Source organism: Histomonas meleagridis, assembly GCF_020186115.1.
Source record: "Histomonas meleagridis strain 2922-C6/04-10x chromosome Unknown contig_20, whole genome shotgun sequence".
Lineage (NCBI taxonomy): Eukaryota > Parabasalia > Tritrichomonadida > Dientamoebidae > Histomonas > Histomonas meleagridis.
The window spans coordinates 2197880-2212955 of record NW_027150805.1 but is presented as its reverse complement, the minus strand read 5'-3'; the positions used below and the strand labels follow the sequence as shown (position 1 = coordinate 2212955).

General features: G+C 26.6%; 1 protein-coding gene across 1 annotated transcript; it reads left to right on the top strand.

The window, feature by feature from the left end:
- Positions 1–10897: 10897 nt before the first annotated feature.
- Positions 10898–11242, top strand: GO595_003216 (uncharacterized protein; the record flags this gene model as incomplete). The annotated part of the gene is made up of 1 exon (XM_067916213.1): positions 10898–11242. The coding sequence occupies one exon, from the start codon at positions 10898–10900 to the stop codon at positions 11240–11242; it is 345 nt and encodes a 114-aa protein (XP_067777017.1).
- Between the last annotated feature and the right edge of the window lie 3834 nt (positions 11243–15076).

Genomic DNA, 15076 nt, shown 5'->3' with positions numbered 1-15076 from the left:
ATCATAAAATACAAAATATATATATAGAAACATATTCATGCGTGCAACTAAGATATGAATATTTGAAAATATATTTAGTGACTGCTCAGTCACTTCCAAAATGAAGGAATAATTAATGCATTGTTTCCAATAGTTTCAGCTGATTTTAGAATTGTGACACTTATTAATGAAATAAATCTATAAAAAGTTCCTTCTTCAATATTTATAACATTTGAACCAATTTTAATTTTTTCTAAGTTCGTATATATTTGAAATGCCTGAATTTTAATAATTAATCCTGAAGCTCTGAATTCGGAATCAATTAAGTTTAAATATGAACAAAAGTTTAATTCATTACCACCAATATTATCACCTACAGAACAAGAATTTTCACGTGAACAAATCCTAATTTATCAAGAATTAAATGAATTACAATTATCACCAGCCGGGATATCAATACCAAGTTTATTAATAGATAAAACCATTAAAACTAATCAAGAATACGAAATATATAATAGTCAAGTATCATATATAATATCAAGTAAGATTTCGCAAGGTAATATTAACTTACAAGATACTTCTAATTCATTCGAGAGTTTGTTCGAAAATTGCCCACCTTTAGAAACGACTTTTGACGAGTTTTTATCATCAATTAAAACTATGTTGAAATATATGACACGACAAACACATCAATATAACGATATATTTTACATTGAATTTCTACATCAAATTGTGAACAAATTTCCGCCATCGTTCCCTAAACGTGCTCAACCGTACATCATAAATTTATTTAATAATAATATACCTTCCATTAACTTATTTTGTACATTTTTGAAGTTGAACTTAATATCGACAAAAGGTTTAAATGAATTCTTCTTTAATACATTAAACAAACAACCTTTTAATTGTAAGTTAATCGGCTTCGCTATTCGATTTTTACATTTTACGATTATCGAACAAAAAATTGTAAACCCAATCGAAATGCTTTCTTCATTAACTTTAATAACAACAACACCTTTTAATAAAATGGAAACTTCAAATCAAACTCAAAGAGAATATTATATGGACTTACAAAAGATCGTCGACGAATTAGATATACCTTTAACTATATTATCGCCACAAACGAAACTTCAAGTTATATCAACATTTGACCCAATTGAAGATATTAAAGAATCGAATTTGATTTTGGAATTATTTAAGAAGTTTAAAGAGAAACAAAAACGTTGAAATGATTAAAGAAATTCTTAAATATAATGAAAACGCTTTTGTTATATTATTCTTTAAGAGACAACTTAATGAAATTATTAAATTTATTAATATATTAAATGAAAATTCTTTGGTGAAAAATAATTTCCATATAATATGTTCGGCAATTTTGACTTGTATCTCTGGTAATTCTTTAGTTATCAGTTATGACATGACAAAATATTATAAAATTTTATTATATTTCTTCGATTTAATCTACAAAGATTTCGATTTATTATTAAAGTTTTCGGAATTGTTACATGAACTGAGACCGTTAAAGGTTCCATCGTTTTCATTTCAATGGATTCAATTGATGTGTCAAAGCCGCTTTTTGATCAACATGTTGTCAAATAAAAACGGTTGGGATTCAATATGCATTTTAACGGCCGACTTCATCGCCATGACAATTTATACACAAGAAAATGATGAATGTTTTAATTTAATGTATAAAGTTTTATTAAGATATATATTAATTATAGCTCATGATTTCCCTGACTTTTTGGTTCAAATTACCCCTTTAATGATGTTAATATTACCAAATAATTTCACTCAAATCCGAAATATATTTTTAAGTACCGCCCCATCTGACATTGTAAAGCATACAAATAATTGTTTCACTTTTGATCCGCAGAAGAATGAGGAAATTAACAAGTTTACACCGACGATACAGCCGATGGAACATTTGATAGAACATTTTAATGAAGCAACGAAAAATGATGATTCTTTTGGTCAATTAGCAAATCAGTTTAAGAAAAAATGTTGTATATTGGAAAATTGGATATTCGTAAGCTATGAATTTGGAATTAACAAATAAATATATTGTAAGAAAAAAACACATGAAATTTTAATATTTCATATGGCGAGACCGTTTGTTAAACGGTCTTATTCAATGGGGTCGTGTGAACTTTTCGAAAATTATAATTTTTCTTCATGTAACTGTATTGTTTTTTATTCACAGACATTCCTTGACAAAGCAACCTGGATTTGATTTTGGATTTATTATTTTTATTTTCTTACCAATTCTCTTATTTCATAAAATTAGAGACATACAACTCAATATCAGCTTGTTCTTTCCGTCTATGAGTTATAATAAACATCTTTTTGGGCATTCAAACCGCTGGAGATTCAGTATGTATCGTTATTGTAAAGTACTTATTCCATCATCAAAAAATTTTTGTTTCAATGAGCATATTTATGTGATAAAACAGTCGAGAAACAATATACCATGCATGCGTGTACAAAATAGAATAAGATCTCTTGTTACCAAAAGAATCAATTTTTGCTGGAAACAATTATGTGATTAATCTTCCTATTAACAAAAGTAATGCTGAGCATCTTTTGCAGGTGAAGTGTGTGGGTGTGCGCACCTTACAATATCCGAGAATTAACATATTTTGCATATTCACCAAAATCAATATCAATATGTTTTTTTTGTTATATTAGTTCTATTGATCAAACTTCGTTTTTAAATGTAATGAATCTTCCGAACGTTGTTGTATATCGATATTTGTAATGCTATTGTATTTGTAGAGGTTAGATTATTCAAAACTTTGTCTGTATATAATCATCTTATAATTGTGAAAATAATGATATAACTCTGTAGTTTTTCATTCGTTACATTACAAATACTTTTCAACATACATGTCAACAAAAGCATGGATAGTGAAACACCTTATTCACTACAGCTTACATCCAAAAGTTCACCACTTAGTTGTGCGGATCTGCCTCCATTAACTGATTTAAAAACACATCGCATTCTATCAAGCGTATGCTTATTTTTAATTAACGAATAAACTTATTTACTAGCACACAATATTTTAAAACGTTTTAATAATTTTATTTATTCTCAATGAGTTCTTTTTTTAAAAATTTTTTTTTGTTTGCTTTGCTCATCGAACAACGCTAAGCTTATTCTTGTATAATTCCGATTCTATTCAATTGTAATTGTGAAATTGTTAGCGGAAATGAATATATGATTATATGTATTTCTTGGTTGATTCAGTACAAAAATGATAGAAAATTATTAGTTTAAGCAAGCATAATCCAGTTGTTAAAAAAAAACGCGGCCGTTTAGATTACTCCCCAAAACTTGCATTCAAAATTCAATAAGTAATTACTAAGCTTAGTAATTAACGTTAATTGTGTAGAAGTGAACTTTTTGAGCGTTTTTCTTTCATAATTCCGTTCTTTATTTCGAGCGATATCACTTTCTTTCATTTTTTTGTTGTTTTTGCAATTGAAATGAGGGAACTTTCTGTCACTTTTCAAAAAAAAACATTACGTTTTCAGCTTTGTAAACAGCTTCCGATCGCAAAAACAACAAAACACGCATCAACAAAAGTTAAACCAATGAACCAACGAAAACTCGGCGCGGTTGAAACTCTCTGTATCGTTTTTGACTGATTTATTAGCAAGTTTCTCAAGTTTTCTCGCAAATGTGTTCTTTCTTTCTGGTTTTACCCATGTGTTTCTTTTGCTCATTACAAACCTCTCCAAAAAATTCAGGTTCAACGATTTTTAGTGATCAATTATCTATTTCTCAAACTCTCAAACATTGTCCTTATATCACTTTAGAATCCAAAGGCCATATATGCTTACCTATCCCAGCCCATAACAAAGAGTGTGTATCCATTAAAATCACAAAATTTATTATGCAATCAGCGAATGAATCAAATACATTTAATTATATCACAGAAGAATATCAGCATCATTCCTCTTTATTAAAGTTACCGATATCATATGTTAAACATTGTTTCAAATTCTCTTCTTTGACATTTAATCATTTTTCATTAAAAGCTCATTTACCAATTTCAATGAATAATAATTTCATGAAGAAAATGTTCAAATTCAATGAAACTGCTCAAGTTCTAATGTATAACTTTTTTATTTTGGAATTTTTTTTATTTTTTGAAATCAATTTTTTAATGAATAAATTGAAAGCAAAGAAAAAACATAAAAATATTTTTGTTTTCGTTATATTCTTTATGAATTCTTATCAAATATTTTATGAAAATACTTCAACACTTACAATCACAAATTCAAATGAATTTATTGATGTTGATCAATATCAAAATAACACAAAATATATAATTATCAGTGAAAATATTTATTCAATTCCAAGTAATTCATTTTCAAATTGGTCATCAGTTGTTTCAGTTAATTTTGGTAACTCAGTCACAAATATTGGAGGTTATGTGTTTATGTCATGTTCTAATTTAGTTACGATTATAATTGGAGAAAATGTTACAGAAATTGGTGGTGGAGCATTTTCATCATGTTCATCAATCAAAAACATTACAATTCCAAATTCAGTCACAACAATTGGAAATTCAGCATTTTCATTATGTTCTAATTTAACTTTATTAATACTTGGATATGGAATAAGAGAAATTAGAGGTTCGGCATTTGTTAATTGTTATAATCTTCAATGTATTTATTATTATGGAGATTCAGAACCAGAAATTGGTGAAGGTGCATTTTATAATGTTTTTACAAGTGTTATCACATATGCAACATATAAAGGAAGTAAATTTGGAAGTTTAGATGTTGATAAAGACAACACAGAAGGAACATGCGAACCACTTCCAACACATTCATTTTCTAATTCGAATACATTTACTGCATCACTTCAAAGTGATATTTCATTATCATTTTCATACACATTAACAATTACATTATCAATTACACATTCATTAACTATTTATGAAACAAAAACGAAAACATATTCATTATATATCAATAATTCGACATTTTCATATATTGAAACAGAATTTATTTATTACAATTATACGATTGTTATTTATTCGACTTATTGTAATTATTATTCCAATTTCTTTACAATGTTTCACACTTCCGATGAAAATTCGCCAAATGGAATTACGACAAATGCTTTGATTGGAATTATTTGCGGATCATTTGCATTTGTTTTGATCATTGTTGGAATTGTTATATTTTTAGTGAAAAGTAATAACAAGAAAGAAAAATCGAAATCAAAGTTACAATTTAAGGACACGACAACGTCAAGTACAAAGCAAATCGAAGAAGTAAATAGCTTAGTTGAAGATATTGTGAAAGAAGATGAAGACAATTGGCTATGAATAAACTGTGTAATAAAAAACATTTTTTGATTTAATTTTTATACAAAAATTATGTGTTGTAATATAGAATAAAATGAAATCATATTACGAAATATCATTTTGACTGTAAAATGTTTTGAATTAGTTTATATAAATATGAAATTTTGAATTTTATGATGTTTAAATAGTATCACTGACTTTAAATATATTGTTGAACATCAATCAATAATTTTGAATTATGATTGTAAATACATTAAATGTAAGCTTTTGAATGAAATGGAATGAACTTTACTTGAATTCATTATTCTCAGAATAAAAAAATATCTTTTAAATATAAGATACAATGTAATTGATTTTGGACATAAAGAGCTCTATATATTTTGTTTATTATAATATATATATAATAATAAACTTTAAAAGCGAGAAATAACAGAATTGCCGATGTTAAAAAAAAATGAATTTTATAATGATGGAAACATCTTAGATAAATGAACGGCACACCAAATTAAAGCATAAATTCCGTTCTACAACATATATTCATTATGTTATTTAAAAGTGAATTTATAATGTTATAAAGCTGTTTCTTTGATTGTCGTTTTAAAAAGATCGATAGAAATCTTTCAAAATTGGTTTGAAAAACGACAATAAAACAACAGGCTTTTAAACGTTTAACCGTGAGATTTTAAACTTTTGAGATAGCCGATGTATAATTGGTGAAGGTCTATAGATATATTACAAGCTGAAAAATGAGAATCTTTCTTTTGTTCAGCATTTCCATCATGATGAAACGATTTATAACCGATACAAAGCTTATTACACTTTATATCATTCAAAAAGAAATATTACAAATACAAAACCACGAAAACAAGAAAAGTATGACTTACAAATGTGATAGGGATGTATTAATTAATGAAATTATGAACAAAAAATTTAAAAGATTTCACAATAATTATAAAGTTTTGATAAACAAATTATTTTTAAATTTGATACCATATAATGAATCTACAATAGTTGTACATCAGAATTTTAATAACAAACAAAAAATTCCAAGAACATATTTTTCAAACATTTTGGAAAAATACTTTGAAATTGATATATTTGTCAAAAATGGTATATTTGATAAAACATATAACAAATCTTATGAAGATGTATATCCTATAAAACGTGAATTTTCACATTTTTTGATGATGCGAAACTACAACGAAGAAGGACCAAACATTTTGAATGTTTTACTTCATTTAACCATCATTTTTTCAATTACATTTTCGGTTATTTATATCAAATTTTGTCAGAATAACACAATTTCAGTTCAGAAAATATTGACGACCAAATATACATTGAAAATAAAAGATAAGAAAAAAACTGAAAATATTTTTGTTGATATTTTAGTTTTCGTTATATTCTTTATGAACTCTTATCAAATATTTTATGAAAATACTTCAACACTTACAATCACAAATTCAAATGAATTTATTGATGTTGATCAATATCAAAATAACACAAAATATATAATTATCAGTGAAAATATTTATTCAATTCCAAGTAATTCATTTTCAAATTGGTCATCAGTTGTTTCAGTTAATTTTGGTAACTCAGTCACAAATATTGGAGGTTATGTGTTTATGTCATGTTCTAATTTAGTTACGATTATAATTGGAGAAAATGTTACAGAAATTGGTGGTGGAGCATTTTCATCATGTTCATCAATCAAAAACATTACAATTCCAAATTCAGTCACAACAATTGGAAATTCAGCATTTTTCATTATGTTCTAATTTAACTTTATTAATACTTGGATATGGAATAAGAGAAATTAGAGGTTCGGCATTTGTTAATTGTTATAATCTTCAATGTATTTATTATTATGGAGATTCAGAACCAGAAATTGGTGAAGGTGCATTTTATAATGTTTTTGCAAGTGTTATCACATATGCAACATATAAAGGAAGTAAATTTGGAAGTTTAGATGTTGATAAAGACAACACAGAAGGAACATGCGAACCACTTCCAACACATTCATTTGGTCAATCAAATACCATTGCACAGTCAGATTCAATATCATTATCAGAATTATATTCATTTAGTCAATCGAATACATTTTCTAATTCGAATACATTTACTGCATCACTTCAAAGTGATATTTCATTATCATTTTCATACACATTAACAATTACATTATCAATTACACATTCATTAACTATTTATGAAACAAAAACGAAAACATATTCATTATATATCAATAATTCGACATTTTCATATATTGAAACAGAATTTATTTATTACAATTATACGATTGTTATTTATTCGACTTATTGTAATTATTATTCCAATTTCTTTACAATGTTTTACACTGATAATAATGATAAGCAAAATAACGATAATAAAACAACAATTATCATCATTTCTGTTTGTGTAATCGTTATAGTAATAGTCATTATCATATTATTAATTATATTATTGAAACATATTCGAAATAAAAAAGAAGAAATTTATGAAAATGATAAATCAGAACAAAATGAAAACGAAACGACGAATACATTTACTACTGGAATAAGTAACATAAATATTGAAGAAGATCCATTTGCCGAAGATTTTCAAGAAGAAAAATTTATTGAACAAGTATAATTTTCAATATTAGATATTTGTACATTTTGTAATGATAATTATAAATATTATATGAGTCTTTTGAAATAAAATATTTCGATGATACATAACATTAATGGATTACATTGTCTTAAAAATAACTTTAAAACTTTTATAATGATATTAAATGGATATGATCAAATATATTTAATACATTCAATACGATGAATAATGAGGTATAAATATCAAAGAACATGTGGCTTATTTACATCACAGACTATAACTTTCACACTTACACTTAATTAACATGTAACTCATTATCAATCAATAAAAAAATAAGTGCCAATTGTAAAATAACATATTCAAATTTAAAAAGTAAAGCGAAAGTAATAAATCAAGATGTGAATCAATATATAAATGATGAAGAAAATTAATGAGTTCAATATAAACGAAAAATTAATACTATAAAATAAAAATGAAAATAAATTTAAAAATGTTTATTTATTGTAAAATTATTTTAGAAATGAGTGTTAAGAAGCATAAAACCATAATGTAATTTTAATTTACAAAGACGTTAAATTACTTCACATGTTTTATTTATAGACATGTGACATGAAACATTTTCAAAAAAAAAATCAAATTAAAAAATTTGTGAAAACATAAGATTCTCCAATCAAATTGATTTACCAAGTTTTGATTTAATTATTGAAGGTTCACCAAATATATTATGTTCTGGTGTAAGTACATTTGGAGCATAAAGTAATAATCACTAATTTGGGAATCATTATTTGCATTTTTACAAAATAATAAAAGAAATGTTGATTTAGCTTCAGCTATTCATGCATCTTTAGATCTTAGAAGAATTAAATCGGCAGGTTATTCGATTATTTGTAATTGCTGATGGGTTATATCAAGAAAAATGAACATAAACGAATACTTGAACAAGTTAATTCATGTGATCAAATTGGTATTAATACAATTGGTATAGGTATATATTCTAAAGGAACCACGAATTTATTCCCACAAGTAGTTTATTCACCACATCCTTCTTATTTTGCTTCTATTTTTGGTGAAGATTTAATAGAAAAACTTCGTCAAGTTCTACTAATACAAAATTCAATACCTAAATCAGATACATTTATGAAATATTTAAAGATATAATTTCAAATCAAGATAAACCTACATTTTCTGATCATAAAAATGAATTACATGAAATACCACCTGTACTTAAAGCATTTTCTGATTTTTCTATAATGAATAACAAGATGAAGGAAATGCAGATATTGGTTTCGTTAGTCCAACTGGAAAGGATACTCAAATGTATGTGAAAGATTTCTGAAAAGGTCAAAAAATACTTATAGTAATGTTATGGCCAAATGAATTAAATCCTGAGAAAGAGTCCACAGAAGTTCATCCAGATTATATATTTAAATCAAGTGAAGAAGGTCATACCGAATGTATCAAAACAGCTGTAGATCATTTTGGCATTGAACTTAAAATAGTTATAAAATAATATGATGCAATTGTTGAATTAACAAAGCAAACTAAACATGAATATTGTGACTATTATGCAGATATTGGTTTCTGGGTCCACATAATGCAGGCTTACCTCATCAAAACAATCCACATGAAGATTCTAATTTAGTTGGACAATTTAATGAAGTATTAATTCAGTAATGGTAAAATGGTGGCTCAATTGTATTTTGGGCTGAAGGAGATCCACTTCATTATCAAGTTCATTTATGACTTGAAGCAGCTAAATTTTATGAGTTAGGTAATAAATGTGTTGAATTAAAGTTGGTGGTGAACATATCGGCAAGAAAATATTATTAGGTGATGAAACAGGAAAATCATCTAAAAATCAAACGAATAGAAGTCCTCAATAAAAAGAACTTCATTAGCACATAACAATGGTAAAATATTTGGAGGAATTACTATATCATTTGTTGAAGAAACTAAAAATATTACACCATTCCAACCATTTGCACATGATTCAGATGGAGGAATTGGTTCATTATATTATCCAAGTAATACTTCAAAAGGAAAGATATACTTGTTTATACAAAATGTTTCACAAAAATATTACAGATGCTAAAAATGAATGCATTAATATATCAAATCAATTATTGCAGGCGGAAATGAAGAAATCATTCATTTATGTGAACAAAATCATTCATCTTTTCAAAATGCAGATGAAACAGCAATTAAGTTTCATCGAAATGAAATTTTTAAATATCTTTATGAAAATAAAATTGAAGATATTGACAAATTAAAAAAATTAGGAGAAAAATGCGTTTCATTTTTTAATCATTAAATTTTTACATATTTAGAAAAAGAAGGAATGAAAATTAATGAAAATATCATTAATGAAGCAGCAAAAATTGGCGCAATTGATTATTTTGAATGCACAGCCTCAAACATTGAAACCATTAGAAAAATATACAACGAGGGGGGCTAATGACGATAAGATTCCAAAAGATAATGCCAACCATTAATGGTCAATTTTGAATAAAAGCCGATAAATAACCGGAATTTTTCCTCTGATAGAATATAATGTCGTTATTATATTTGGGAATCTGAATTTTCTGAGAAAATGTTAACACTTTTCTTAAATGACACAAACCGTCTGATTTCAGAAATTTCTGTTGGTATTGAAATAACGTTGTTGTATCGTTTGACCAAATTGTGTGTCATTTCCAAAATTGAGTAAAATTGGTACGACTGTTCTTTGTGCTGTAACAGCTGCATTTTTCATTACCCACACAGTTGGATATTGTATTGCTTCTTTTTTGTGGGCAAATCTTGCAGTTCATTATTTTGCACCAGCTGGAGGAAATTGCGCTCTTCTTACAGCGACTGCATGTTTGGCAACAGGATTTTCTGCAGGTTGCTTTATTCTCGGAATTATTGCATTTATCTTCTATCGATTCTCATGTCTCGAAAAAGCAAGAAAGATAATTGTATACATATTTCTTGTTTTTGAAGCGTGCTGCTTAATTACCAACATATCTGGTATGTTTGAAACCAAGCATTGGGATGAAGGCGATGAAAAAATGACTGATGAAGGTTCATTTGCTCTGAAAGCATGGAACAAAGATTTTCTTTCATACTTAGCTTCAAATCTTGAGTTCTCAAGCAAATATGCAAAGTTTTTAATGGAGAAATATGGCGGTACAGGCATTGAAGAAGATTATAAGTTCATCGACGATGTTATGCCATATCCAATGAATATTGCTTTCGTAGTTGTGCAAGTACTATTTATTGTACTCCTTGGTATTTCTTGGTTCGTTGTAATCCACCAAAAAAATGAAGCATATCTTTTCACACCAAATGGCGAAAGTTATGGTGATATCGAATAAATAGTGAAAATATTTTTGATGATCTTATAGTAATGTTTTTATCACAAAAAACTGTTTACTTTCATACAACTTCGAAGAACTGCTTGGAAAAATATATATAATGATTCTTGCAATAGAAGGTATTTGCAAAGGATTTTAACTTTTGCAATTGCTTCAAAACGGAAGTTTTTAAAAACGATGGCCTTTAAACGATAGATTCTTTAAAAAGGCATTGTGTGATATTGTACAATGAATATTTATTCATTAAACTTTTATTCTTATCAAGGTAGACAGTTTTTCAATACGTCTATATATTATGTGTCTTTTTAAAGACTTATTTTTAAATGATTTCAAATGAGTATTGAAATAATGCTGTGATAACATGTTATTTTTGTACCTATGTGGAGAAATTGTAGAATTTATTTCATGAAATGTCTTTAATATTTTCGGAAGGAAGTTCACTTCAATTCAGAGTTTAGTGGTGATTTAAGTTACAAATTATAGTTTTATGAATAAAAAATTTGTGTATTCATTAAGATAATCAACCTCAAAAAGGTAATATATTATCAAAAAAAAAGAAATAATAGGTATCAATTGCAGAGGAGCAGCAATAATTATAATAACAAAAATTTTGATTTTCCATAATAAAAAAGAAAGAATAAAAACACAATCGAAATCAAATGAATAAATTTCAATTGATAATATTTGAAGAAATTAATAATGAATTATTTTAAATGATGAAAATAGATGGATTTGAAACAAATTTTTATTAATATTCTCAATGCTTACTTTATTAATTCAGCAATTTCATTCTATAAAACGAATATATTTCACTTTTTGTTATTGCTTCAATGCGTATCATATTGTTTTCATGATTTCTTTTGATTTAAATTCAAGTAAAAATTGTTATTCTAAGTGATTTCATGACAACTTAGTAATTGATTTCTCTCCGCTTTTATATTATCCATTTCTAAATTAAATCTTTGTTATTTTCATAATTTTATCAAAAATAATGTTTTTAAAAATTGACAAATATTGGTATTAAGCGCAAAATTTTTATTAAATTTATTTAACAATCATATAAAAATTCCAGACCAAAATTCCAATCGAAATAATTATCATCAAATTGTTCTGAAAATTCTGGTTGTTCTTCGTCAAAGCTGTTCTTTATATCATTTTGTTTAATAGGAGGAATGCTTTGAGGTGAGGAAATAGGTGAAGGACTTTCTTGCGGTTGAGTTTGATAATAATTGTTGATATTTTGATTGTATATTTCATTAAATCTACGAAGACAACTGAATCTATTTCGTATGTTAATTGATGTTCTTCCTGGGAAAAATGGTTCCATTAATTTCCATTTTGGTCCAAGCTCAGAATATTTGAGTTTCAATAACTCATCTTCTTCATGACTCCATTTCCTCTTCTGTATTGAATTCTTTAAGTGATTGTTCCATCTTTCGCGACATTGACGAACTGATCTATTTGGCATTTCGGATGCAATCAATCCCCATTCAGCTTCACCATATTTTTGAATAAGTAATCGAAGTGCTTCATCTTCTTCTTGACTAAAATGTATTCTTTTGATTTGGGATTTACTTGTGGAGCTCATTCTATAAATAAATGAAGTGACTTTTTTTGCTGTTTTTATTTTTGTTTGAGATTCTGAACCCATTTAATTCTTCACAAATGATTAGCTGGGAAACTTTTTGTGTGATATTCAAAAGTGGGCTTCCCTCGGCGATGCTTTTTAGGGTGCCCTGACATGTATTTTGCTTGTTGATGAAACTTTCAATAATTTTTTACTGGCATATTAATGAAATATATTTAAAAAAAATTAAAATAAATTAACGATCAATAAAATGCTATAGCTTTAATAAAATATTAAAGTCTATAAAACTTGCAATTGAAATTTCAGCACCATTCATAGCTAAATGTAGGGGATTACATTTGGTTTTGTAAATCATTATGATTAATAATGGCACATGATCATATGATATGGATATGGGCTTTTGTGTTATTCTTAAGTCATGATTTCCATTTGTTCTCCTATATCAATTTTATCAGAGTGTTAATATCAACAATAATTTAAAGGATGATGCCTTGCTTTGATTTTATTATTCCTGGTCTAAATCGTTTTAATAAATTCTAAGGAAATAGATGAATCAAATTAATGAGTTATTCTTTAATATTTTTCGTAAATATTTTCAAAAAAGTAAGAGAAAGTTTTTGACAAAAACCAATATGCAAGTTGGGATATCATATATGCTTTATTCCACGTTATCTTGAAGAACATGGTATTGATGGTTCCGACCAAATAATAACAGTTCTTGAAAAAGGAATTGATTGGTTACATACATTATTTTATGATAGACGTACGCCAAAACTTAATGAAGTCATTGAAAATCATCGAAAATTTAAATATATTAGTACTGTATATAAAAATATAAGGGGTGTTACTTTAAAAACTCCTGAAGGATTTATGAAAAAGATATGGAAATGATAATAGTGGAACAAAAAACTTCATCTGTTATAGCAGGAAAATCTTTCTTTGAAAAAATCCGAAATTAACGTATTTAATGGAGTTGCACCTAATGCTAAAATTGCATTTTTGCCAAGTGGATTTATCCATAATATCCCAAAACTTATCGAAATATTAGAAATGTTTGATTCGAATATTGTTTTTGTAAATTCAGAATTCCCATTTTTCGAATGTGAAACTGTGTGTAAAATAAGATTTCATGAAATCATTCCTATGATACCTTACATTTTATTTATTTCTTCTGCTGGAAATGAAGGTAAGAATTATGAACCTAGTTCAGTAATAACAATTGGAGAAAATAATAATCTTCTTACAGTTGGTTCTCAAAAGAGAATCACTTTTTATGAAGAAGTTAAATTTATTATTAAATTAAAAGATCATAAAACTAGTGATATAATTTATGCACATGAATTAAGATTCAAAGTTGATAGGTTCAAATATCATCATGCAATATTTTATCTAACTGATAAAGTATCGGTTCCTTATGATACTAATCCAATTATTGGATTAATTAGATCAAATTATAATGAAGATTTACAGCAATTAATTCCAAAAATAGTTAATGTATTATCTGAACATATTCAAATAATTATATTTTATAATTTAAATCCAAATTTATTTAATGAAATTATAAATGAGTTTTATAGTGATAACCCTTCGCTTTGCTTTATAGCTTGTAATGATAAAAAAATATTAGATTTTATTGACCAAAGAATTATAATTCAAAAACTTATTTTAAATACCGAAATTACTAATGAGATTAAAGCTGCTTCTTTTTCTGGAACTGGTCCAACATTTACTGGTGTTAAAAAGCCAGAAGTTGTTACACTTGGAAGTTGGATTCATGTTGCTTCATCTCAACATGGAGCAGATGAAAATCATGGAAATGAACTTATTCATTCATTATATCATAACATTGAAGCAACTACTGGGGGCTTCACTTTCTGCATCAGCTGTTGCAGGTGCAGCAGCACTTATTCGACAATATTTTACATCTGGAAAATACTTCGAAGACTACAGAATAATTCCATCTGGTGTTCTTCTTCGTGCAGCAATAATTGAATCAGCTGTAAATCATAAAGGTGTTAAATCACCAGATAATGAAATTGGTCATGGATCTGTTGATTTATCAACACTTCTTCCTGTAGAAGAAGATTCACAATTTGGCATTCGTATATGTGATAATTTAAAAAAAAAAAAAAAAAGTCATTATATAGCATATTTCGAAGTAACAAATAAAAATGCTGATATTAAAGTAACAATGTCATATATGGATAAATTTCTTTATAAAGAATTAAGTATTTTCGAAAATGCAT